General features: G+C 40.9%; 1 protein-coding gene across 5 annotated transcripts in view; it reads left to right on the forward strand.

The window, feature by feature from the left end:
• The window catches only part of phactr2 (phosphatase and actin regulator 2), a 28994-nt gene that overhangs the window by 1124 nt on the left and 3548 nt on the right, over positions 1 to 24322 (forward strand). Inside the window, exons 2-14 of one of the 5 annotated variants that reach the window (XM_077581145.1) lie at positions 444 to 570; positions 649 to 793; positions 15658 to 15843; positions 15919 to 15993; positions 16118 to 16261; positions 17402 to 17653; positions 18425 to 18941; positions 19784 to 19965; positions 20034 to 20190; positions 21206 to 21261; positions 21951 to 22012; positions 22599 to 22736; positions 24127 to 24203. In XM_077581145.1, the coding sequence (XP_077437271.1) occupies positions 655 to 793; positions 15658 to 15843; positions 15919 to 15993; positions 16118 to 16261; positions 17402 to 17653; positions 18425 to 18941; positions 19784 to 19965; positions 20034 to 20190; positions 21206 to 21261; positions 21951 to 22012; positions 22599 to 22736; positions 24127 to 24203 (1985 nt within the window). In that variant the 5' untranslated portion in view covers positions 444 to 570; positions 649 to 654. Of the gene's footprint in view, positions 1 to 443; positions 794 to 11077; positions 11368 to 15657; positions 15844 to 15918; positions 15994 to 16117; positions 16262 to 17401; positions 17654 to 18424; positions 18942 to 19783; positions 19966 to 20033; positions 20191 to 21205; positions 21262 to 21950; positions 22013 to 22598; positions 22737 to 24126; positions 24204 to 24322 lie in introns of those variants that run through there. The other 4 variants (XM_077581147.1, XM_077581146.1, XM_077581148.1 and 1 more) reach the window with 4 other exon arrangements.

The following is a 24322-nucleotide window of genomic DNA, read 5'->3' on the forward strand; positions in this document are numbered from 1 at the left end:
TTGTACAATTTTTGCCAAGTTGGAATTGGGAAGTACAGTTGGCTTAGTTATTATTGTGGATTTACTCTATCGCAGGTTGTATTTTTTGGTTAAGGTAAACTATTTTAAGATTAAGAATGAAAACTTGAAGATAGCTATTAAGCCAACGTTTCACCATAGTCCTCCTCATTTGCGGCCAGGGTTCTGAGCATGCAGCCGCTCACATTAATTTATGAATGCAGCTTGTAATCAGCAGATCAGTATTTATTCTATATTTTGCATTTTACAAGTTAAATTCATTGAGTGTAACAAATATTTAGGTGGGAGCTGTGTATGTGTGTGGGGGTTCGTAAAGGCTTAATAGAGGCATAAAGCCCCCCAGAAAAAAAAAATATATAACGTACCTTTGCATACACCTTTGCATACATGCCTAAACTAAACATTAACAGGTTTCCACTTTGCAGCCACATTTCAAGGCAACCTGCGTGTTTGAGAGGGCGTTGACCAACACAGGAAGACACGCACACCCGCTCACTCATACGTACACGCACACACCGAGACAAGTTTGAACGAGCTGAGCAGGAAAGAAAGGTGTAGGCGCTCGAGCTTTCCTGTTCAATGAACGTGGCACATTTCTGACCTTTATTTATTTATTGCGGGGGGGTCCAGGCCACCATGGAGGAGGAAGAGGGGGACACTCTTTCGGACCTGAAGGCCTTCCCTTCCCTGCCAACCCAACCCAGGTTTCGCTCCCTCAGCGACGCCTCGGGCTTCACCGCCAGAATCCTGTGGAGGCTCAGAGGAGGTCGCACAGGTAGGAAGACACACCTCAGATCACATTAGAAAAAAACTCATTTAGACTCGTATTGATCTATCTATCTATCTGAACTTTACAGGTAACATAAAAAGACTCAAAGTAACGTTAAAAGACTATGACAGTTCCCAGGTGTCTTAACATATTTTGTCGAAATACCTCAAGGATCAATAATTACGGCACTATTCACACGCCCTATTTCCTGTCTTGCTGAAAATCGCCCATTTGAAAGAGTGCATGCAAGTGAACAATTGCACCCACCGTAGACCGCATTTTCACTCGCGGCGCCAATCAGTTCTTACGCTACGCCGTGGCATATGAACACAGCACCCAACCTGTAAACCCTCACCACGGTCACAATTTCACCGAGCAATTAACTACGTGTCGCTGATCAGCCGTTAGCTAACTAATTCAGTGCATCTAATCGAACTCGGCGCAGCTCTGCTTAACCTTTAGCCTTGTGAGTTTGATAGTATTTTAGACTGTGTAGTTCGGTGGAAGGACACCAGCCATTGGTTGAAAGTGACTCTGGATCTTCACCTATCCTAGCTGATTATGTCATGGGTGGATAGATTCATTGTGGGCAAAGATAGGAAGCAAATTAGCTCTGCTAGACCTAAAGTGTTGTGTGACGTGCTGACATCTGGTGCGACGGTAGTCACATGATGGTAGTCTTACCCTTTCGAAAAAATGCCGCAAAAAAAGTCAAAGTAAAAGAAAAACACTCAGAGAGGGCTTTAATTTTTGCTGTGTCATCAAAATGGGCCTAACAGGCTGCCAAATCGTTCCTTAAATGTAAGATTTGTTTGTTGTTGTTTTTCTTGTGGCATTTTCTACTAATTACTGAATTATATTTGACCTTAAATGATGAAGCGCTTCACCAGTTTGCACGGCGCTGTTTCTGCCTGTTTGGTTGTCTCGCTTAAATGTCACTCTGTCCCACTTTCGTAACCACAAGTGTTGCTGTGCTTACAAGTGTTTCCTACTAGCCATCTTCAGCGTTTCATTCTCAATCCCTTGCGGTTATACCAACATTTGTCATGTATAATATGACCAGTGTAGTTCTCTTTGCCCAGGTCACATTTGCAGGATGTCTTAAATTTACTTTAAAAAAAAAATAGTACAATGCTTATAATTTCAAAATACGTACAGTATGTTTTGTGACATTTTTGTTCGTAAAATATTGTATACTTAAAATGCTGTATGTACATTTTAAAAAGGGTGCTTACAAAACCACAAATAGAATTAATGAAGGTTTTAGGATGGAATTTACTTTACATTTCCTGTTAAAGTTTTTTTGGGACATTTTGACTTGGAAGTCAAGGAGCGTCCCAACAGCATATTACGTTCTACTTTGGAGCTTCCACTCTATTGTTTGTGTGTGTACAGCAACATAAAATGACGTATGCATCATCATTAGGGAAGTTGTTTCCACAAATAGTCCATAAGGAATGATGTGTAGACTGTAAATAGCATGCTGTCCTCCAAATGGACACTCTATTACTTCCCTCTGATTACACGGGCAGAGGGAAGCAGGAGAGATGTGGATCAACCAAAATATAAAAAGGGTTCAAAGTGAGGCGAGGGAAGAAAAATGTGACATGAGATGGCAAAAAAAATAGGAGGGGGTCAAATTAGATGTGAGGACAGTGTGATTAAGGAGGAGGAGGAGAATGCAGATGGAAAAAGGCTGAAGAAATGGAAGAGGAGGGGAGTGTCGGTTTGCTCCTCGAAATAGCCGAGATTAGACAGCATTTGAAGCGACAATAAGCACTTGTTAGATGTGCTCTTTTTGATTGTGCACCAAGCCGACGTTGCACCCAAATGAAATGTGTGTATGTACAGAGAGAGCAAGACAAAATAAAATAAGAGAAAAATGATTTGACTAGAATATTAGAACATGTATTACATCATGTAAAACATCAATAACGATTCCAAAAGACGTACATTTTAAAATCAACCTACAGCCCTTGATTTTTTTTCGCCAGGTGTAAAAAGCAGGATTCAAAATTTCACATTCAGTAATCTGCAGCAAAAACTAGGCTGGGCTTGAAATACTTCCTGTTTTCACTCTTCTTTTAAATACATGTATACTCAGTGTCAAACATAATATTGTGAGGCTCCTAAACATAATATTGTGTGAGGCTCCTAAACTGGGACTTTCAGTTTTACACAAAATACAGGGTTCGAACCCTTTGCCCTGAGCTTGTGAGCCTTGTGTAAGCAGGCTCCTTTTAAGGTAATTACTTCTTGTTTTCGTAGTCTAAATTAGTTATTTTTATCCCACAATGAAGGCCAGCAAGTAATTAATTTTACTTCTAGTCAGTGGCAGCGTCGGTTTTTAATTATTATTGTGTAGTTACCTTCCCAGTTTATCAATAACTCTATTTAGTTGCTAATTAAGCCTTCTACTCTATTAATAATTTTTTAAAAGCATTATATCAGCAAAGGTCCATTTGGTTTCATAGCCGTGTCCGCTTGTATAGCATGTTTTATTACGTCCTGCTTCATTACGTCCACTCTTGTAAAAAAAACAAAACAGGAAATGAAAGAAAGCAAAACCTTGCGGCAGGACAACGCACACATATGAGATTAGACAATAACAGTTTCCATGCTCAATATTGGATGTTTACACTTATTTATTTATTTTTTTTCTTCATTTTATTTTCAGGAGAGCTCAGTATTGTTCATTCGATTTGACATCATCATTGCTCTCCTTTTTTTTAAAAAAACAAATAAATTAAAAAAAATAATAATAAAAATGTTTTTTTTTCTCTCTTTTTTTTTTTTTTAATATATATACATATACACACATATACATATACATATATATATATATATATATATATATATATATATATATGGATGTTTACACTTGATTATGTTAATTAGGGTTCATTTGAGTTTCTTCCAACTCAATGACATGTATTGTATTTTAAGAATATCCAAAACAAGTCTGAGGTAAGAGATGAATTAAAATAAAATAAAAAAATTTACCTAACAAACAAAAATAAAATCAATACATTTTTGATGTGCTTTTCAAAAGATTAAAAAAAATTCAGAAAGCAATGCAAATTATGCATGCATAAAATTATACCAAATAATTACATTTGTCTTTAAAATTGAAACTAAATGTACATGTGTTATTATTTATTGACAATGTAGTTCATAGTGTCCGCGCGCGTGTGTGTAATATGCACCATGATGCACTTTCTTAACTCTTTGACTGCCAAAAACGTTAAATAACGTTTAGTAAAATCCTATGGAGGAGTGCCAAAGACGTTAAAAGACGTTTTTTTCCAAAACAGAGGTGAAACTAACCATTTTCTATTGTTGATTACTGAAAAACGGAATAAGGTAGAAACAAACTTTTTTTTCTGATGAAAGATGAGAGTCCAATCTTTCATTTGGTAGTATGTGTGTTTCCATAGTCCAAACACATAATTTTCTGTGGACCTTGAAAGATCAGTCAAAAATGCTTAAATCGGCTGGCACCCACGGCATCCCTTTTCTGAAAACGTCTGGCAGTCAAAGAGTTAAGTACCTTCAGGAAACTGTTGAGAGTTTCCACTTGGTTTCGTATCTGTTGTCATGGGACACTGGTGCTACCTGTTGGGGGTGCACCTGTTGCTGTGTGCGGTGAAGAGAGGCTGGCCACTTGGCTCATGCTGCTCCTTACGTAACGGTCAATGCAATTGCACTGGATAGAAGCTCGACCTGTCGCAGTGAGTGATCCGTGTACCTGCGCTGATTACAAGCCGCCATAAATCATAAATGGATAACACACGCAACACCTCCAGCTCTCCTTTTCTCCTCCTCCTCTTTTTGTTGTTGTTACCTTCTCATTTGCATGTTTTTGCGTCACGGTGGGGTCTCCTGCGCAGTAGGGAGCCGGCCGGGCAGGCTCGGGGGGGATAGGAGCTTGACTGGGACGAAGACGGGAGAGACTGAGGACCGGAGATGGAAAGAAACATTAAGTTTTAATGCTCTTTTACTGGAGGGAGAGGAAGGAGGGAGGCAGGCAGGTGGGAGGAGCGAGAGATGGAGGAGGAGGAGGGCGGTATGTCGGGAAGAGGCGAGGATCAACTCGCACTGCTGATAATATATCCTGGGTCAAGTCATGGAACATGATGGTGAGTTTCTCTTCACTATAAGCATTTGTTTGTTTATATATTTGATTTATTTCACAAGTCCTCACACAAATGTTAATTTTCTTCAAATGACAACTTAACAATGTTACGTCACGCATTGGCTGTACAACACTGTGTAGTTGTGCAATATTTATAAGATGCTAATGCTGTAAGGGGATCACTGTGCAACATTAAGGGTGGGTCTACTGTACCTTCATTTAAACAGGCTTCTGGTGTCCTCGGCTATTTGAGGGCAATGCTGCGTTGTATTTTTAAATCACCTTTAACAGTGGCAGTGTTGTTACTGCACATAACGTGGTCGTTCATTCCAGGTGGGTGTTGTTAGTGGTCGTATTGGGTCTATTAGAATAACACAGGTCATATGTGTGGTTGTTTTCGTGGCTTTAGGAGGCCTACATAAGGTAATCTGATTTCATGTAGGCACTCTTATTCGTTGTGTGCTAAACAGAAGAGAAAAACAATGTTGGAATTATTGTAAATATGTTCACTCGTGTGCGGATTTCTATTGAGAAATTGTCTTTGCTCTTTAGTAACCTTCAAGTGAATTATCAGTCCCATTCAATGCGTCAAAGCATGTTGAAATGTGCCATTTTCTTATAATCATTGTGCCATGTGAGAAAAGATGTTTTGACAGTCGTCGTCGTAAGCTTCGTTTCTCACGCCCACCTCCTTCCACCTACAGTAATTGTGAGGGACCTTTAAAGGATTTAAAAGGCTCGCTTTAACCGCTCTTTTATTCTCATCTCACGCATGATTCATGTTGTCTGTTTTACGAGGCGTGTGAGATGCGACATTCCAGCTTGACATAACAGTGGAGTCAGTAACTAAGGCTCGGTTCAACCAGTCAAGTAAGGACTTTTTCACCTGTCAGATTTATTTGTTGCGTTTAAAACAACATACTGTACCTGCTGTTCACTTTCATTTTCCTCGTGTTTGATGGAAATGTTCTACTTGGCGCTCACTAGTTCTGACCTCAGTGCATTCCAGTCAAACGTAAACTAAAAAAATGACTGATGAGTAGATCATTTTAATAAAATAAAAAAAATACATTTTAGCGAACAAATCCAAGCATAAATTAAATCTACGGTATGTACACGACAATTTCACTTCAGTACTGGTTGTGTTAAATGACAATCTATTGCATAAACAACCATTCTGATTCAAACCTATGGACAATTTAGAATACCTGGAGAAAAAAAAACTCACAAGCACAGAAAGAGCATGCAAATTCCAGGGCCTGGGCCGACATTCGAACCCAGAACTTCTTAACTATAAGGCAGACGGGCTAACCTGACCTCCACTCAACTTCACTGCCCTGTGTTGACAGTCTTTTATATTGTGGCGCATCCTTGTTTTGTGATGAGGTTGAGAGACCTCTGGTTTACTTGAGGGCAAGAGGAGGACTGACCAACCACATACCAGTGTTGGGTCCAAAAGGGACCAAGCCGTTGCTGGGTTATTTATGCCCACTGCATTGGGTTGAGGATTTGACCCAGCATGTAGGGTCAAGGTTTTCATCCAGCTTCACTCTAAAAACAGTTCCTCTACTTGGGTCAATTCGACCCAACTTTGAGTCAAGAAATGGGTCTTTCAGTGTAAAACAACTCATAAATATTGGTCTGATCTTTTACTTGGGTCAAAAAAGTGGGTCCTTTTGTATAAAACAACCCAGAAAGTTGGGTCAAATTGACCCATTAAGTGGATCGGTTCTTTTTTTTTTTAATCCATAATTGGGTTACTTTTGACCCAACTGTTTTTAGAGTGTATGGAGTGGGTTGCCACCTCTTGGCACCAAACTATTTATTTTGAGGGTAATAGAACCACAATGTAATAACTGCTGAACAAGTTGTGTCAGAAAAGTTCCAGTGTCAGAAAAGATGAATTTCAAACCCAAAATGCAAATTACAAGTTTTCCACTTTATGAGGCCCATTTAATCAACAAGCATGCCGAAAAAGAAATCCTGCGCCGTTTGCTTTGTCCATTCTGCAAGACGAGGCTGGAATTGTTGCGGGACACTGCTTCACATTGACAACGCACCTGCTCACAATGCCCTGAGCATCTGACAGTTCCTGGCCAAGAAGAACATCGCCGTGCTGGAGGTCCAGAGGATGCGGAAGTACACTCTAAAAACAGTTGGGTCAAAAGTTAACCCAATTAAAGATCAAAAATGGACCGATCCACTTTATGGGTCAATTTGTTTTATACAAAATTACCCAGTTTTATGACCCAAGTAAAGGATCTGACCAATATGTATGAGTTGTTTGACACCATTTCTTGACTCAAAGTTGGATCAAATTGACCCAAGTAGAGGATCGGTCCATTTTTTACTCATAGTTGGGTTATTTTTGGCACAACTGTTTTTAGAGTGTACCATAGACGCCAAAGAGATTACTTTGAGGGGCAAACCTTTTAGTGTGGAGTTTGGATTTGAAATATATCTTCAGCTGCACCAGTCCTGGAACTTTCCTGACAAACCTTTTACACCTCCCGAGCCGCAAATCAACCACCATCAGCCAGTGGTAGTGCTTTCAAAACAAACCATATCACACCTTTGTTTGAGTAATAAAGCAGGCCTCAACTGCTCAAATGAGACTTCAATGTTTGTACTCAGTTGAGATGTGACTGTATATAGAATAATATGAAGGAGCAGGAAGGAATGCTCATTTGTTTATTCTCCTCATTCTAATACAAGTGTCTGCAAGCGCGCGCCGCCTCATTTCCCCGCAAACCGAAGGCCTTTATTCAGCGCCGGTTACCAAACGCCGCTCGGCCACGGTCTGTCGCCGCCTCTCGCTCTTTATCGCAAGCGCTTTGCTCCAGCTCTCCGGCTGGCCGTCTGGCAGGATGTCAGCTATTGATTTAATACAGGCAACATTTTAGCATTATGGCTCGTGCCAAACAGTATACAACAAACAGGAGATCGGGTTGCAGGCACGCTGGCCGGGGCGGATGGGAAGAGCGAGAGACATGACAGTAACCAGTCCTGTAATACTGCCAAAAGACTTTGCAGGTTTTGTTTTAAGGTACCGAAAATAATCATATTGAAAGCTGCAACTGTAAGGAAAGAGTGGATCGTCATTACTTGACAAAATCCTACTGTGCAATTTTGTTGAATAAATTAGTCAAGGTGGGAGGGTGGAGGCTCTCAAAAGTAGCACTTAAACAATTATTAGCCCCGTGTTCCGCTGAGGCCACCTTTTAAATATTTGATGACTGCCTTTTTCCCCTCAGCCCTTTCCTCCTCCGGTCAATAAGAAGGTCAGGATCCCTCGGGTGAACGCTGTTATTTAAAATCATGACGCCGTCCCTAAAAATGTCACCTTGATGTACTTGTGACTGGAAGGCATGCCCTCTTGACCACTTTGCTTTTATTATACAACACCATAATTGATTTGAAGTCAAACGGGATTGAAGTACAGTACATCCTTTCAGCTTTTAAGGAGATATATTATGTGACGGGCCACACAGTGGCCTAGTGTTTAGCATTAGCATGCCTGCCTCACAGTCTTGACTTTCTAGGTTTGCATGTTAGGTTCATTGCAGGGCTGGACTGGCCATCTGGCATACAGGGCCGATGCCCGGTGGGCCGGTGTCTTTTGGGGCAGATGCAGTGCTTTTTAATTATTACTTTCCTCCATTTTTACCCCAAGAGATAGGCCCACAATTTTGATGGGCTAGTCCATTAATTCACTTTAAATATAGACAGCAAACTGAACCAACATCAGTCAATATCAGAGGCAGAACTATGTGTTTGGCATAGGGGTGCAACGGATCATATTTGATCCGTGGTGGGTTCGGATCAGGCCCCATGGTTCGGATCACGTCAGATCCGTGGATTGGTTGGTGGGGGGGGGGGGGCAAAAAGTCCCACAGTAGATACCATTCTGACATGTCAAGGAAGCTGAAACATACTCAACAAAACACGCTAAACCTAACTTCAAAATAATGTTTATCAAATAGAGTAATACATTGACGGCAATGCAAATAGCCTTAGTACACTTTTACTTTGAAGTTCACCCATGTCGTGGCGTGATGGCTTGCTTGACTTTTAGACGTTTCTTTATTGTAGTTGATTGACATTGTAGTTGCGACCAACATCAACACTATCCCAAACTCATGTTCAATTGCTAATTTAGGACGCTAAGAAACCGCTAATTAATTACGTCGTATGATACGGCAAAAGTCTCCAATATGAATGGCTAGCGGGTCGCGGATACCTGTTAGCATGACCAACGAGTGAGTGTCTGGCCGCCGTACACCGGTTGGTAAGTAAGTTTGACAGCTGGTATCTAACTTACTGGAATTATTTTTCAATATTCTGGACCGAGGCTACTTTGTAATTCACTCTCCATGTTTAAAGGAAGGGAATGTGCCTTAAACTGCACGATGAGGTCTTTTCATTATTAAAAAAAAAGAAAGAGGCCTCTTTAGGGTCTACTTTAATGGGTTAAACAGGCAGATACACTCTGCTGTGTTTTGATAGTATGAGAGTATGTTTACAAGCTCTGCATTTTACACTTTAATTCCATGAGGATAGGGCGTATTGACTTGTACTTTGAAAGAAACAACAAACACTTCATACTTGTGGCGCTTCTTAGCACTAGATGGCACCATTGGTCTTAACTGAAATGTAGTTGGAGCGCGGCTGTGCTCTGCAAGGTCTCAACTCGCACCCTGTCAACAGTGATGACAGAACACACGAGCATGCGCAAGCGCACACACAGGCTACTGTTTGCTTTTTATCAGCTCTAAGCAGGAGCGTGTGATCGGCCAGCTAGCCACCCTGAGGTCATGCAGCTGATATAAAACACTTGTATTATGACTAAAAAAAAAAAATTATCAAAAGAACCCTCTTCACGCTGAATTTGCTTTTCGAAAACAAAACTATCAGAGGTTTCCGACTGCTGAAGTGGAATAATAGAACTGATAGAAAACTGGAAATTCCGACATGGTGATATTTATGCCACGTGCTTGTTTGTTCCTCTTTCAGTTTTGTAGCAAATGCCAATTTGAGGGAAAACAGACATTGTTGGGGTTTACTGTACAGTGGTGCTTTGACTTACAAGTTCACTATAACTCAATGTGCTTGTGTATTATCTGTCTCACTATTTAAATGAATTGAAACGCTATTAATATGTTCCAGCCCATTAAGACAGTAAAAGTATGTTTAGTCTGGAAGCAGCACATACACAAGAGTCATCAATTGACCTATAGCATGTTTTAGGAATTGCGGTAGGAAACCAGAATATATGGGGGGAAAAAACCTTTATAAGCAGAAGAACACTATGCAAACTCCAAATAGGAAGGCCAGAACCCGGACTTGAGGCCCCATCTACTCGGTCACTGTGTCACCCCCTTTTAGAACATCTGAACTTTATTTGGGGTGCAGGGGCAAGTTTTAATGTTATCGGTCAATTCTGAACACAGCCACATTGCTAGCTATAAGAGGGTGTGCACACTTATACAACCACATCTCAGTTTTTTGTTTTTACTTCCGGGTATAGTACAAGTATACTTGTAAATTATGTTTTTTCAACAAAATGGGTGGGAGATTCTAAACTTTTATTTGTATGTTTGGTGTAGGGTGTTAGCCAGGCTCATTTTTGTTGCAAGCCACATCGTAGCAATGGTTTTCTAGTAATGACTGTGAAGAGTGAGCCCAAATAAATGTATGATTGGCTCATATTAAATAACTAGTTTTGGAAAAAAAAAAAGAGACCAGGAAAAACTATTTAAATATGATTACATTTATTTATTTTTTAAGCGGGCTTAATAACAAAAAATGCAATATCCCAATGTTTTTAAAAAGGAATTTGCTATTTGGATATTTTACCAAGAAAAATAATTTGCTTTTGTGGGCCACAATAAATGGCGAGGTGGTCCATATCTGGCCCCTGGGCCTTCCTGTGATTTCACACATTTAACCTGTCAAAATGCTCTGAATGAATTGATTTTATTTATTTATTTTAAACACTCAAGCTACCCCCACGAAATTCGGGACTTAATTGAGGTTTTCCAGGTCGTTTTCGCTCTCTCCTGTGCCTAAAGGTGACAGTCAACCTTCACCTTTGGGGCCCCAGCAGGCAGCAAGCAGCGCTTCTAATCTGCTTAGAGGAATGAGAAGCATCCACCACCGCAGAGGAAGAGGAGGAGAGCAGGACACGGGTGGGAGGGGAAATTGTGACCTAACAGCAGCAACTCCAGTGCCGTCAGTCGGCCGAAAAAAAAAAGAAAAAAAGAAAAAAGTTTCCTTTCCAGCCGACATGAACTCTCACAGCGGCTGTGCACGGGATTTATGCGGCGATAGGGAGCGGTGATTGCGGGTTAAGGATAGAGGGGGGCACTCGCCTCCACCGGAGCTCCGCCGGTGACGCCGAATATGGGCCAGACCGCTGTGTCTGCCGTGTCTCACACAGCGAGTGGTGAGTCTTTCCCCCTCGCCCCCCTCCCTCTCTAACCCCCCCATTAATGTGACTTCACTTTTTTTTTTTTGTTTCTGTCTTTGTGGTTTGGAGGTTCTACAAGTCGCAATTTCCGCCCAGGGGGCAACTTTCAAGCTAGCTTCCATGCTAGCTTAAACGAGTCAAAATAAAGTAAAAACTTTTTCGACGTTCGTTTGGTTAAATGTGACACCGCTTGCGCACACGCCCGTGGAAGTGTTTACAAATAGCTTGACTCGTCCCTTTGTGTAAAGAACGCGCAAAGCGTGGGTGACTTGACTTTTTTAAGTAACACACCCCACCTTATGGTTGTTGGCTCCTTATCAAAGAACAGACCGAGAGGTAGAGTTCTGCAGCTGATCTCGGTACAGTCAGATCTGCACGGAGGAACCTGTTGGACTTGACAGACTATTTTCAAAGCAAACATTAGGTCTTGCAAACTCGCAGAGACAAGCGTGCAACTGTTTTGCACAGGTCACGCAATATTGACTGTTTCAACTGACAGCTATTTTCCCGCAAATGTACTGATTTGGTGTGCAATTTCTTTGCAGCAATCAAAAACGTCAAGTGGACTACGGCCTGGTACTTGGGCACGTATGCCTCACTGATATGCTCTAGATTTCCTGTGTGGAATAAATATACTTGTGGCAGCCACCTTTAGCCACCACATTACTCAGCAAGCTGTAATAATAGTATTTTTTCCTCAAAAAACGCACTATTGTTGGGTATACCATTCACATTGTGTTCAAATATTTGTTGTTTAGAGGTTTATAATACAGGAACCGTAGTGCTTGTTTCATTAGCACGTTTATGGCGTTCAATTTATTTAAAATACTATAATATAATAAGTGTAATTCTCTTTTTTTGTATTTAATTTGATGGTAAACTTGAACTGGGAATAGCAACAGACAACTTGAAGCAATTTTTTTTTTTCAAGGTGTTGACATATTTTTCTGACAGCATAGTCCATTCACAACTTCTGTCAAGAACATCAACAGACTTGCAACACAACTCGCTAGATAAACTGTAGCTTCGTTGTGCAAGAGACCGGCTCAGTGCTTGTTGCATATTTGAGAGTTCCATAGGTGATTTGTTTCTTTCAAATTGCCTCTAGTTGCACCTCCCAATACAAATGTATTTTTTTTTAAAAAAGAAAGCGCTGCAGTGTTTTCATGCACTTCTTTATAGCCTGCACGCTTATCAAAAAATAAACATTAGTGTCATTTTTATGGGAGTATTTGCTACCCTGGGAGAGCTTATGGTGAATAAACTTCTTTTGTTCTTGTTTGGTAATGCACTTACACTGCATTATGGGTTACATAATTGTGTTGCGACATTCTTAAAATGCTTAATCTATGCAACCGAGAGGAAAGGGAAGTGATTCTGCCTCACTCAGTTACAGTTTCACATTTTGGCACGTACATGCAGATTGCAAGTTTAAGGCGATTTTATTTTCTGAGGAAGGTTTGAAAGCGTTTGCGTACCTCTTGTGACCCACTTTTTTTTTATTTTGCATGTTAGCGTTTTCCACGCTTTTCCAGCCTCTATCTTCTTCCTGTTTGTAAAGCGTGGTCCTTGCCAAACCAATGTCACACCGTGAAGGAAGGAAGCCTCTCCCTTTCCCCCTTCTCCTATTCGTCCACCTCCTCGTCAGCACATGTTCCTGTTATGAGGCCTGAATCTTTTAAAATGGCTTCGTTTCATTTCCAGGGCTTTCCCGAGCTAAGACGATCATCAAAAATAAAAACGTAATTCTTGTAGAAGTCTGGAAATGTTTAGAAAAATTTGGCCCCAATGCCATTTTCACTTAGCAACATGATATTTGGTGCAAATGTCTATCACAAGTAGTAGACCTACAAAAAAAAAGTCTCAAGAAGCGTGTCTGAAAAACATAGCAAGTCAGCCATTTTGGTTTGAAGCGACCAGTTTGACTGCTTGTTTGTTTTTTTCAGCCTCTGACATGAAGATGTGGCTTAAAACAATGGTAATTATTACAAAAAACGGCAAGCAGGTGGCAACAGAGTATAAGAGATCAGGCAGGGCCACGTTCCAACAAGCTCTTTTTGACAGTATTTTCACCAGGAATGTGAATATTGATTAAACTTAGCTATATTCGAATGCTAATTCCTGCAAAACGGTAGAAGAGACTCTAATCTTTCTTTTGGTAGGTTCCATGTTTTTATAGCAATAGAACACAATATTCTATGGGCCTTGCAAAATGAGTCAAAATCCAGTAAAACAGCCGGGAGCGAAGGGGGTTGCTTCAGTGAAAATGGCTGGGAGGGAATGAGTTAACATTAAAAAAATCTTAAATTTGTTTAACTCCCGTTGGTGCCTTAATTTAATTTGGACAAAAACTTTCCTCTGAATGGTTAGTTCCTGATATGTGGCCATATTGTTTATGTTTTACTCTGTTTCTTTGTTTTGATGGCTCCGTTAAAATTCAACGGGCCGTTTGTGGAATTGTGAATAAGTCCATTCTGAGGCGGCCGCGGCAAATTTTTCCTCTATTTCCCACCAAATCATTGTTTCTCTTTAATGTTACCGTCTGTTACTACTTTTCTTTTTTTAGAATTAACACTAACAAGCACAATTTGCTTTGCTGAGTAATCCGGCACGCGGTGACTTTACTTTGAAGCATCTGTTGTAAAGTTGTTGCATGCAACCACTTCCTTACTCACCCATCTGGCATGACGTTGCGAGTCATCTGCTTCAAAGTGGAACGCCCACATTGTGAAATCCACTGTGAAATGGAGCTGTCGAGTCAGCAGTTGTAAGGAACCCTTGTGCTGGGAGAAGAGGAGGCCGATTGACGGACATTTAACTAATCGAGGCATTTTGGGAAGGGTCGGAAGCCGCTTTGTTTGGATTTTAGCTTCTGTTATTCTAGCCAAATAATTATAAATAATTAAATTAAACAAATACAAAATGAATTATTTTACTAATTGCACCTTTTTTAACTGAAAAAAAGAATATATATATATATATATATATATATATATATATATATATATATAAATAAAAAGGGGCTCCGGTCCCGGTCGGTCCGGGTCGACCAAACCCCTCCCCCCGCTTTGACATCGCCGCTTACCCCGGGGCCGTGGGACGTACTCACTGCGCCTTCCGGCGCGTGTCGCAGGCGGAGTAAGGCGTGCGGGGCGACCAGGGGTCTAAATTCCCCCATAGGAATGAATGGCGGGCGAGCAGGGGTCGAAATCCCCCATTTAAATGAATGGTGGGCGACCAGGGGTCAAAATCCCCCATGAGAACAGAAGTTTGCCCGCCGCTGTTCTATACCAATACAGGAGTTATGTGCCAATGTGTATGAAAGGCGAAAATGAGTGTCTGGGGAGTGGCCAAAGCTCTCCGTGTACTTTTCATGTCTTCATTAATTGCCACGTTGTGCACTCTGTCATTTTCTCTCCACGTTATTCGACAGCCGGTCGCCTGAATCATTTTGGGAGAAGTGAAAACTGCGTGTTTTCTCCGCCTGGTGAAGATACACGAGCTTTGTAGCGTTCCTAAAATAGACGCGAGTATCAGGACACGCTTCCTTTCCACCTAGAAGAAATGAAAATTGAAGAGTTGGTCTGTTTTGAGTTGAGTTGTCCCTTTTATGATGTTGGAAGGGTGCTCAGTTTCAGTTTAATTCATATTAATTGTTTTAACTCTTTGACTGCCAAAAACGTTAAATAACGTTTCGTAAAATCCTATGGAGGAGTGCCAAAGACGTTAAAAGACGTTTTTTTTCAAAACCGGTGAAACTAACCATTTTCTATTGTTGATTACTCAAAAACGGAATAAGGTAGAAACAAACTTTTTTTTTCTGATGGAAGATGAGAGTCCAATCTTGTTTTGGCAGTATGTGTGTTTCCATAGTCCAAACACATAATTTTCTATGGACCTTGAAAGATCAGTCAAAATGCTTAAAATCGGCTGGCACCCACGGCATCCCTTTTCTGAAAACGTCTGGCAGTCAAAGAGTTAATTGGGTTCTTTCAAACAACATTCATCTCCAAAAAGCATCCCTTTGTGAACCTTGTGTGGTAGACTGGTTATTTCCACAAAGTTGGAAGCATAGTTTATTAAGATTTTTGGAGCACCTAAGGGACTACTACCTGATGGATGAATAAATTAAACAACATGCTGGAAAGAAAATGATCATATCAGTCAAATATATTTAAAAACATAACAGTACAACTTAACAAAATGACATCTTGTAGTGTTTTGTTTCAAAGTCACTGATCAATTTTGTCCCTACGTTCCCTCCAGTTGATGGTTTGGAGAAATCGTCATCACTTGCCAGCTGCGACGTGGTAGTGGACAGCGGTTCCGACGCCCATAATGTGCCCGGGTCACGGCAGCAGCGAGGCAAGCTGTCCACTTTCGGGCGACTCTTCAAACCCTGGAAGTGGAGGAAGAAGAAGAGCAGCGACCGGTTCCAGGATCTTTCCAAAGGTGACCTTTTGTGGCTTTGCATTTCAAGCAGACCGATGGCATTTGACCTTGGAAGTTGTTGGTTGGTTTGTGCAGTTTTGGAGAGAAAAATCTCAACGAGACAAACAAGAGAGGAGCTAATCAAGAAAGGAGTGCTCGTCCCAGAACAAGGTTTGTCTACTTTACAATTACCGCCACCTACAGGACTGGAGCTAGATGTACTTGTTAATGTTCAACCATAGTGGAGGTCTGCAAAAGGAAATGGAGCCGATGATATTTCTTCATATGTCTTCAGCAGACGAGCCCGTCAGCAGGGAAATCCAGAATGGTCACGCCACATCCAGCGTGTCTCCGGAGCAGGTCCAAGTTGAGATTGAAACTAAATTGACTCAAGCTGCGGACCCAACTCCTGGGCCTGTGAACACAGAGGACAAAACAGGTGACTCATATTACGTCTACAACTTGATCTTGTGTGTGTGTTGGCATTGAAACTGCCAAAAAGAAATTGGGGCAAAGGGTTTCTGAGTGTTCTTTTGTTCAATCGGCCAAAACAATCGGCTATTGAGCCAAATGGCTGATTCTTTTCCTCTTAAAACACTATCATCGGAGAAAAACAAAGTTTCCGACGCTGTGAACGTACCCTGAATGCATCGATTTGCTTGCGTAGCATTAGCAACTAGCAATTGTGTAGGATATGTTATTCTGGTTATTCTGTTGTCCCTAACCATCCTTTAAGCTGTTTAATGACACCCCAGTTGGAGTTAACCGTAAAACTAAACACAGGACGACAAGAATTACATCCATTGTATATTTAAATACAAAACTTGCTTAGTTTTTAAAACATGGCTAGCGAAGCGCTAATGCTCAAAGTGAAGGGAAGATCCCATTCAAATGCTAACCGGAAGTTAGCATCGACTTCGGGAGTGTTTTTCCTTCAAATAACAAATATTCATACACAATTGCTGTGGGAACAGAATGTTATGCATTAAATGTATATTTTTAAATAATCGGCAGATTAATTGGTAATCTGCTTCTTTTTTTTTTCTGCCAAAAATCGGTATTGGCATCAGCCTAAAAAAAATGCATATCGGTCGGGCTCTAGTTCACATTAGGCAGTTCTTTTTTTCTCCCTTTTTTTTTTTGAGAATGGAAACTCAAAACTAGTTAAAAAAAAATTATATGGCAAAACATTTGTAACCAACACCCCCATTCTTCTCACATTGTTTGGACTCTCTTGGAATCTTAAGCATTCAGAAATATCACATAATAATTGAACATGTAGTGGTGAAAATGTTGAAGGAGCGTAGAACGAGTATCCGTTTCCTCGCCACACTACGCAACTAATACCTTTTCCAATTCACTTCCTATCACACTTACTCTCCTTTCCATCCTTGCCACCCTTCTGCCAAGTTATCACTAAAGAAACACTTGTGGAGTTTACGTCTTACATGATCCAAGAGGTGTAAATGTCTTCCTAATTCTACTCACCCTTCACCTTCTCCTGTCCTTTGCTTTTATTTAACTCTATGCTTCTTTACCATATTATGCTTTTCCCCTGGGATCCCTCTGACCCGCTTAGAGACAAGAGACACTAAGCCCGTCGTCACCCGGGCGGGTCAGGCACGCCCGCGGGATGCCCAAGCTAGAAAACAGCACAGCGCCGCTGCACCCGCCTCCTCCAAGCCTGCGGGTGGCGCTGCTGGCTCAGCCAGGCACAGCAGGGACGTTTCCTCTGGCGCTAAAAAGACCGCAAAAGCACCAGGGAAGTCGGGCTCTGCGGCGCAAGCTAAAACTAACTCGCGGAGCTCTAACAACAGTAGTCGCACGATTGGTAAGTTTAGCTGATTTGATATTCTTTGCATGCCTGCATGGAGGTTTCATTGGACTTTTTCAATAGTTTTTCCACATTTTCTCCTTTCTATTTTTGGCTCATTCAGGTTTTATGTTTACAGTGTAGTTTATAGTGCCGCTATGAGTCATTTTGAGTGTTTTTATGTGCCAAAAAGCTCCACATAAATGTTCTGGAAGCGAGGTGAAGTTAGTTTAGGTTTGATATTGGATATTCGACAGACTTTCAAAATCAGCGTGGGAGAGTATTTTTTTATATGTAAAAAAAAAAAAAAAAAAAAGCATTTGAGCTCAATAGCTTCCAGGTCATGTGACCAATCTACTCAATATCAGTGTGGGAGAGTAGTGCTGGGCCTGCCGCATGAGATACGCTGCTTTTTATTCTCAATTTCTCATCTCTCAATATGATCTCTGAATTTGTATACATAATAATTAGCATTTTAGCTCAACAGCTTCCAGGCCATGTGACCTGTGGACTCAAAATCAGTGTTGAATGATAGTGAGGTACCTTCCCCGTGAGATATCACTCTTTTCCTTTCCATGTGACAGAATTGTATAAAATGTGCCAGATTTTAATGAGGCATACTTCCAGTTGCCTGTCAATGACACATCTTTTATTTTGAAAACCGGATATTGTTATACGCATCTGCTGCATTTGATTTTTGAAATTGAATTCTATCATTATCGTTGACTTTAACTGGCTTTGACCATTTATGTGTAGTATTTGCTTCAATTTTTTTGTTTTTCTTTTCAGCCAAGTCCTCTCATCCAAAGAAGACGCAAGGAGGCGCAACGAAAACCACCACAACCACCTCTCACTCCACCGTCCCCCCTCGCTCTCGCCTACCCAAGGACGTCGAGACGCACAGTAGAGGCGCCGACGCTCGGACCAGCCGGAAAGCTGAAGCCAATTCTCAGAAGGCTTCTGCGGAGCTTCCCGGTCAGCCGGAGGAAGTCAACTCCTCAGACACCCATGGGGGCTCTTCTCAAGTTTCCCTCCCCGAAGTTGAGGAGACACCCGCTTCTTCTCAAGCCACTCCAGAGGACAAAGCTCCCTGCGGCGATTCTTCCGCGAGCCAAGAGAACCTCCGGGATGCGTCCCCCGAGCCCGCCGTCCACTTCCCTCACATCAACTCTTCCACAGAGGACACTTCCTTCACAGAAGGAGACGCTGAGGCCGACGCCCAACAGGAGGAAGAAGCGAGGACGATAGGGGAGGGAGAAGAGGCACAAGAGGAAACCAGAGAGCCTGCTGGGGAGACACACTGCAGGTGAAATCAGGACTGGAGTATTTTTTTTATGGGCTTAAAGGATTAAACAAGTAGCAAGCACTCACGCAGCATTCTGACCTCTGACGAAGCTTGAACATTTCAATTGTGTTTAATTAATTGTTGATTCATCGTGTCTTGAAACAGTTGAGGAGATGGAGATGCCAGGACAAAAACAGTTCAAAACATTCACATTGTGATGTTTTTTTTTGTTTTTTTTAAATAGCACTTATTACCTATTCCAAGTGAACAGTAACAATGTCGCTTCCTAATAGGATTTACATTTAAATTTGTGAGAAATATGCCATTTGGACCAGATTTTCCTCCAATTTATTTACATCAATTCTGTTTAAATCTGTTTGTACTCCTCCTTTGCTGAGAGTCCTTCGATCAGTGTCCTTAAAAAGTGTGGCATATTAACTCATTTGCTCCCCAAAACGTATAAATACGTTCTATTTTAAATCCCAATATATGGTCCCAAAAACATATTTATATGTATGCAAGAACATACAAAAGGCTTTGAAGCAGCCTCTGAACTGAAGATGGATTCTTGAAGAATGGTAGTTATTACAAAAATGGCCAGCAGGTGGCAGCAGAGTATAAGAGATTAACCAGGGCCATGATGCAACAAGCTCTTTTCCCCAGTGTTTTCAACAGGTTTGTGAATAATGATAAAAGTGGGCCACACTAAAATGTGCAGTTCTACGGTATTGTTTCAGCTAATTAAAAAAAATTAAGCGAAAACAAAATTATTGTTTATATCTTTGTTCATTATAGGTTAGCAACAAACAAACCAACACTGAAGAAACCTGCTCATTATGAGTGTTGTGTGCTTACGTTTGCAGCCCGGCTGATGCAGACACCATAAAGTCGCACGGCCACAGCGTGAACATCCAGCAGGTCGAGGTGACGGTGATCCCCGACCGGCCGACGGAGAGCCAAGCCAGCGACTCCGACTCGGACGGACCCATCCTGTACCGCGATGACGACGAGGAGGAGGAAGAGGAGGAGGACGAGTACCTCAACAGTATGACACAACTTCAGTCATCAGTGAATGTCTATTGATGCGTTTTGACTGACCGCCTTTCCCTACAGGTTCCCTGGCCAGCAAGATCCGGCGACGGGACACGCTCAACATCAAACTGGGCAACCGACCCAGTATGAAGGAGCTGGAGGAGAAGAACATACTGCCACGCAGCTCTGAGACTGAGAGACACGAGCTCCGCCAGCAGATCGGCTCCAAGCTTGTCAGGTTGGCACACGTGCTCAGCCTACGCTGAAGGCCACCTTTTAGCCTTTTTTTTTTTCTCGAATAAAGAAGTCGTCATATCCAGAGATCCAGTATTAACTCATTCAAACCCAAAAACTTATAAATACGTTTTAATACTTTGTCCTTCACTCCCCAAAACAAATTTATACGAACATTTTTTATTTATTTATTTTTGTAATGCTAGAGCAGGGGTGTCAAACTCATATTAGCTCAAGGGGCCACATGGAGGAAAATATATTACCAAGTGGGCTGGACCGGTAAAATTATGATATACTGTATAACTTAAAAACAATTGGCAACAGTTATACACAGATGTGCAGGCCAGCCCTAAATAACTGTACGGCTATAACATCCATCAATTCTGTGTACAAGTTGCATTGTTCATCTGAGGATTGTGTGTGAAATTACAAATGTATATGTTTTGATGTTAGCTGTCTGATTAATTGGTCCGATATTACTCATTTTTTGACCTTACAAGATCATCTCGCGGGCCGGATTAAACCCCTTGGCGGGCCTGATCCAGCCCACGGGACATAGGTTTGACACCTCTGTGCTAGAGCATACAGAAGGCTTTGATGCAGCTTCTGACCTGAAGCGGTCGCTTAAAGCAATGCTAGTTATTGCAAAAAATGGCCAACGGGTGGCAGCAGTGTATAAGAGATCAGCCAGTGAGTGCCATGTTGTAACAAGCTCTTTTTGACAGTGTTTTCAACAGGTTTGTGAATAATGATGAAACTTAGCTATATTCTAATGCTAATTGCTGCAAAATGTAAACAGTTAGAAATGTACTTTTTTTCCTGATGAAAGAGACTCAAATTTTTATGTTTTATAGCAATAGTACAGAATATTCTGTGGACCTTGCAAAATCAGTCAAAATCCAATAAAACAGCCGGGAGCAAAGGGGGTTGCTTCGATGAAAATGGCTGGGAGTGAATGAATGAATACGTATGTACAGTAAACCTGTTGGCATGGAGTGAAAAAATATTTCTCATTTCAGGCGTTTGAGCCAAAGACCAACCACAGAGGAGCTGGAGCAGCGGAACATCCTCAGACGTAGGTCATCAAAACATCACCAGATCATGTGTTGAAACTCATCTTACGTCTTCCCTTCAAACAAAGTTTGCCTGATAGCATAATTGTTAAAAAAAAAAAAAAAAAAGGCAATTTTGAATGTTGTCAGAGAGAGAGAAAAAATCTACTAACAAGAGCCCAATTGCCTTGTATCAACTTTTGCATATTAGAAATGACCTGGAGGATTGAGAATCTACAAAGACATAAAGAAAAAGCACAGTGTTTAAGTAGTACATTGATATTTGTTGTTGATACTGCAACAGCAAATGCTATTAGTCTTAACAATTGTTTTATATTAGACAAGGCTTTGATCTGAGGACCAAAACAGGAAATAGGCACTTACAGTGGCTTTACCAGCTTATTAAGAATTTGTACGTCTTCAGGGTAATTTAGAGGTTCTGCTCTACTATAAATGTGTCTAGCGCTTAACAGCACTTTATTATGATGTTTAGCTAATGAAAGATATTGTTTATAAGCTTACATTAGTCAGCGTTGGTGGTGACATACTGCAGTTAAAGGACGCCATTTGGCGTGGTTTGCGAGCGCAGATGCAAACAGACTGTCTTCATATCTACAGGAATTCTTTTAATAAGATCCAGATCTCCTCTGTTATAAATAGAAGCACCGAGCTAAGTAGGTGTGAAATGACCGTGCCGTTTGTCTGCGTGCAGAGAAGAACGACGTGGAGGAGCACGAGGCCAAGCAGGAGCTTAAACGAAAACTCTCCAGAAAGGTACGAGAATAAAGTAGGGGGCTAACATTTGTGCAAGGTATTAAAGGACGGGGGTGGGCTGTATCTGGTTTGCGGGTCAAACTTTGCCCAGCCCCGCCATAACAGAAGCACATATGAAATGGATATTTAGCGGGAAAAATTGGGTCAAAAATAACCCAAATTTGGTCAAAAAGAGACCTATCCAACGTTTTGGTTTATTTTTTCAAACCAAAAAGTTGGGTCAAATCAATAACCCACAAACAAATCCATTTTAGGGGGATCGACCCAATGTTTTGGATTATTTATTTACTTTGTAAACCAAAAAGTTGGTTAAACGAGTAACTCACTGAACAACTTTTTTTTTAGGGTTATGCATGTGAACCAAAAAGTTGGGTCAAAAAAACAAAACCTTAATTACATTTTTTTTTTTGGTGTGTTGTTCATTTAATCCAACTTTTTGGTTTAAATGATTAACCCAAGCATTTGGGTCAGTCCCTTTTTGACCCATTTTGGGTTATTTGAAAAAGAGAAGAGGAAAAAAAGAAAGAAATGGATGTTAAGCTTGCCTCATCTTCAACGTGAGGAGTAAAAGTGTTCTTTTGTGCAGCTCAGCGTGCGGCCGACGGTTGCGGAGCTGATTGCTCGGAGAATCCTGCGTTTTAACGAGTATGTGGAGGTGACGGACGCCAAGAACTACGACCGGCGGGCAGATAAGCCGTGGACGCGGCTCACACCCGCTGACAAGGTGTGGCGAGCCCACAATGCTCTTAAACATACAATTTGACTTTCTATTTACTCCCTTCTCAGTCTCTTCACGCCATTCTTTATGCTTTGAATGGACTTCTCACATTGATTATGATTCGGCAAAAGCAAATTCAAGCATTTACACAAGCTTGTTGTTTATTGTGTTTAGTAGATTGGTGGGTTGTTTAGTGCGCCAATCCTGCCCTCTGCTGCTCAAATTAAATGCTACATTGGCCATCGATCCATTTTGTATAGTTGGGCCTTGAGCAAATCCCAGCTGACTTTGGCTGAGGAGCATGGACGCTTTTGAGCATGCATGCAAACTCCAAATTGAAAATCCAGAGCAGAGATTAGAACCCTAAATTTAAGAACTGTGAGACAGATGTGCTAACCACTAGACCACTGCTGGGTTCTCTTCTGCCTGTAAATAGGAGAAATCTGACAATTAGGGCTGAACGATTTTGAAAAATAATTAATTGTTTCCTTCCTTTCAATATTGTAACTTAATGTGATTTTTTATTTTATTTTTTTTAAGATCCTCTTGCCATGAATTTTTTAACCAACACAAACAATAAATTAATCTGTATTACAGTACATAAAACAAGATTTTTTTATACATAATAAATACGAGTTTTGGTTTCATAGGTTAGGCTTACTCTAAAACAAATGCAAATGGACACTGAATTAACATAAAGAAAAAGGTTTATTTACTTGAGTTAGAGTTGTTATTTTACAACTTGACAACATTTTACCAAATAAGTGTGGCGTAAATAAGATTAAATCAGATTACAGTCATGCAAACAAATCACTTCATCTTTTCATTCTTCATCAACGATATATAAACGTGGACTACACCGAACTTTCTAGACACCATATAAATAAATAAATAAATAAACGATAGATATATATAGACAAATAAAGCCTACCAACCAACAAAAAAATATTTTTTCCCCCCAAAATTGCAGCCTTTGTGATTTGAACATTGCATTCTATTATATTGCGATGTCTGTTTTGAATTTGTTTAATTTTTCACCCCTAAAAAAAGGCTAGCTATCATCAGACACGGTAAAAGAAAACCGCTACACGGATGTAATCTTTATTATAAAGATATAAAAAGTATGACATTTTAAAATTATTTACTCCAGTAAGTATAAAACCTTTGCATTAGTTTGTTCCAAAAAAACATGCTTTTTGCAGGACAGAAACTTAAAATGGTCCTCTCAGGTCCACTTGAGGACCTTCAAGGTGCCCCAGAGTTCAATCACGGCAGCTCTAGTGGGAATGTGCATTAGCCTGAGCAATGGACGAGGCCAGTGAACGGGCAAAGTGGTTGTTTAGTGCTTCGTAGAGCTTTTCATTTGTGTGTGTTGTGTTGTGTGTTGACGCTGCAGGCGGCCATCCGCAAGGAACTGAATGAGTTCAAGAGCAGGGAGATGGAGGTGCACGAGGACAGCAAACAGTTTACCAGGTACACTTTTAAGACTTCTTTAGGCGGAATCTTCAATGCTGTAATTGCCGCTATTGCTCGCCTTGATTTCCATGAAACATGATTCAATTTGTGCCACATAGTATGGAATGCTGATTATA

Source organism: Vanacampus margaritifer, chromosome 12 (genome assembly GCF_051991255.1).
Source record: "Vanacampus margaritifer isolate UIUO_Vmar chromosome 12, RoL_Vmar_1.0, whole genome shotgun sequence".
NCBI lineage: Eukaryota > Metazoa > Chordata > Actinopteri > Syngnathiformes > Syngnathidae > Vanacampus > Vanacampus margaritifer.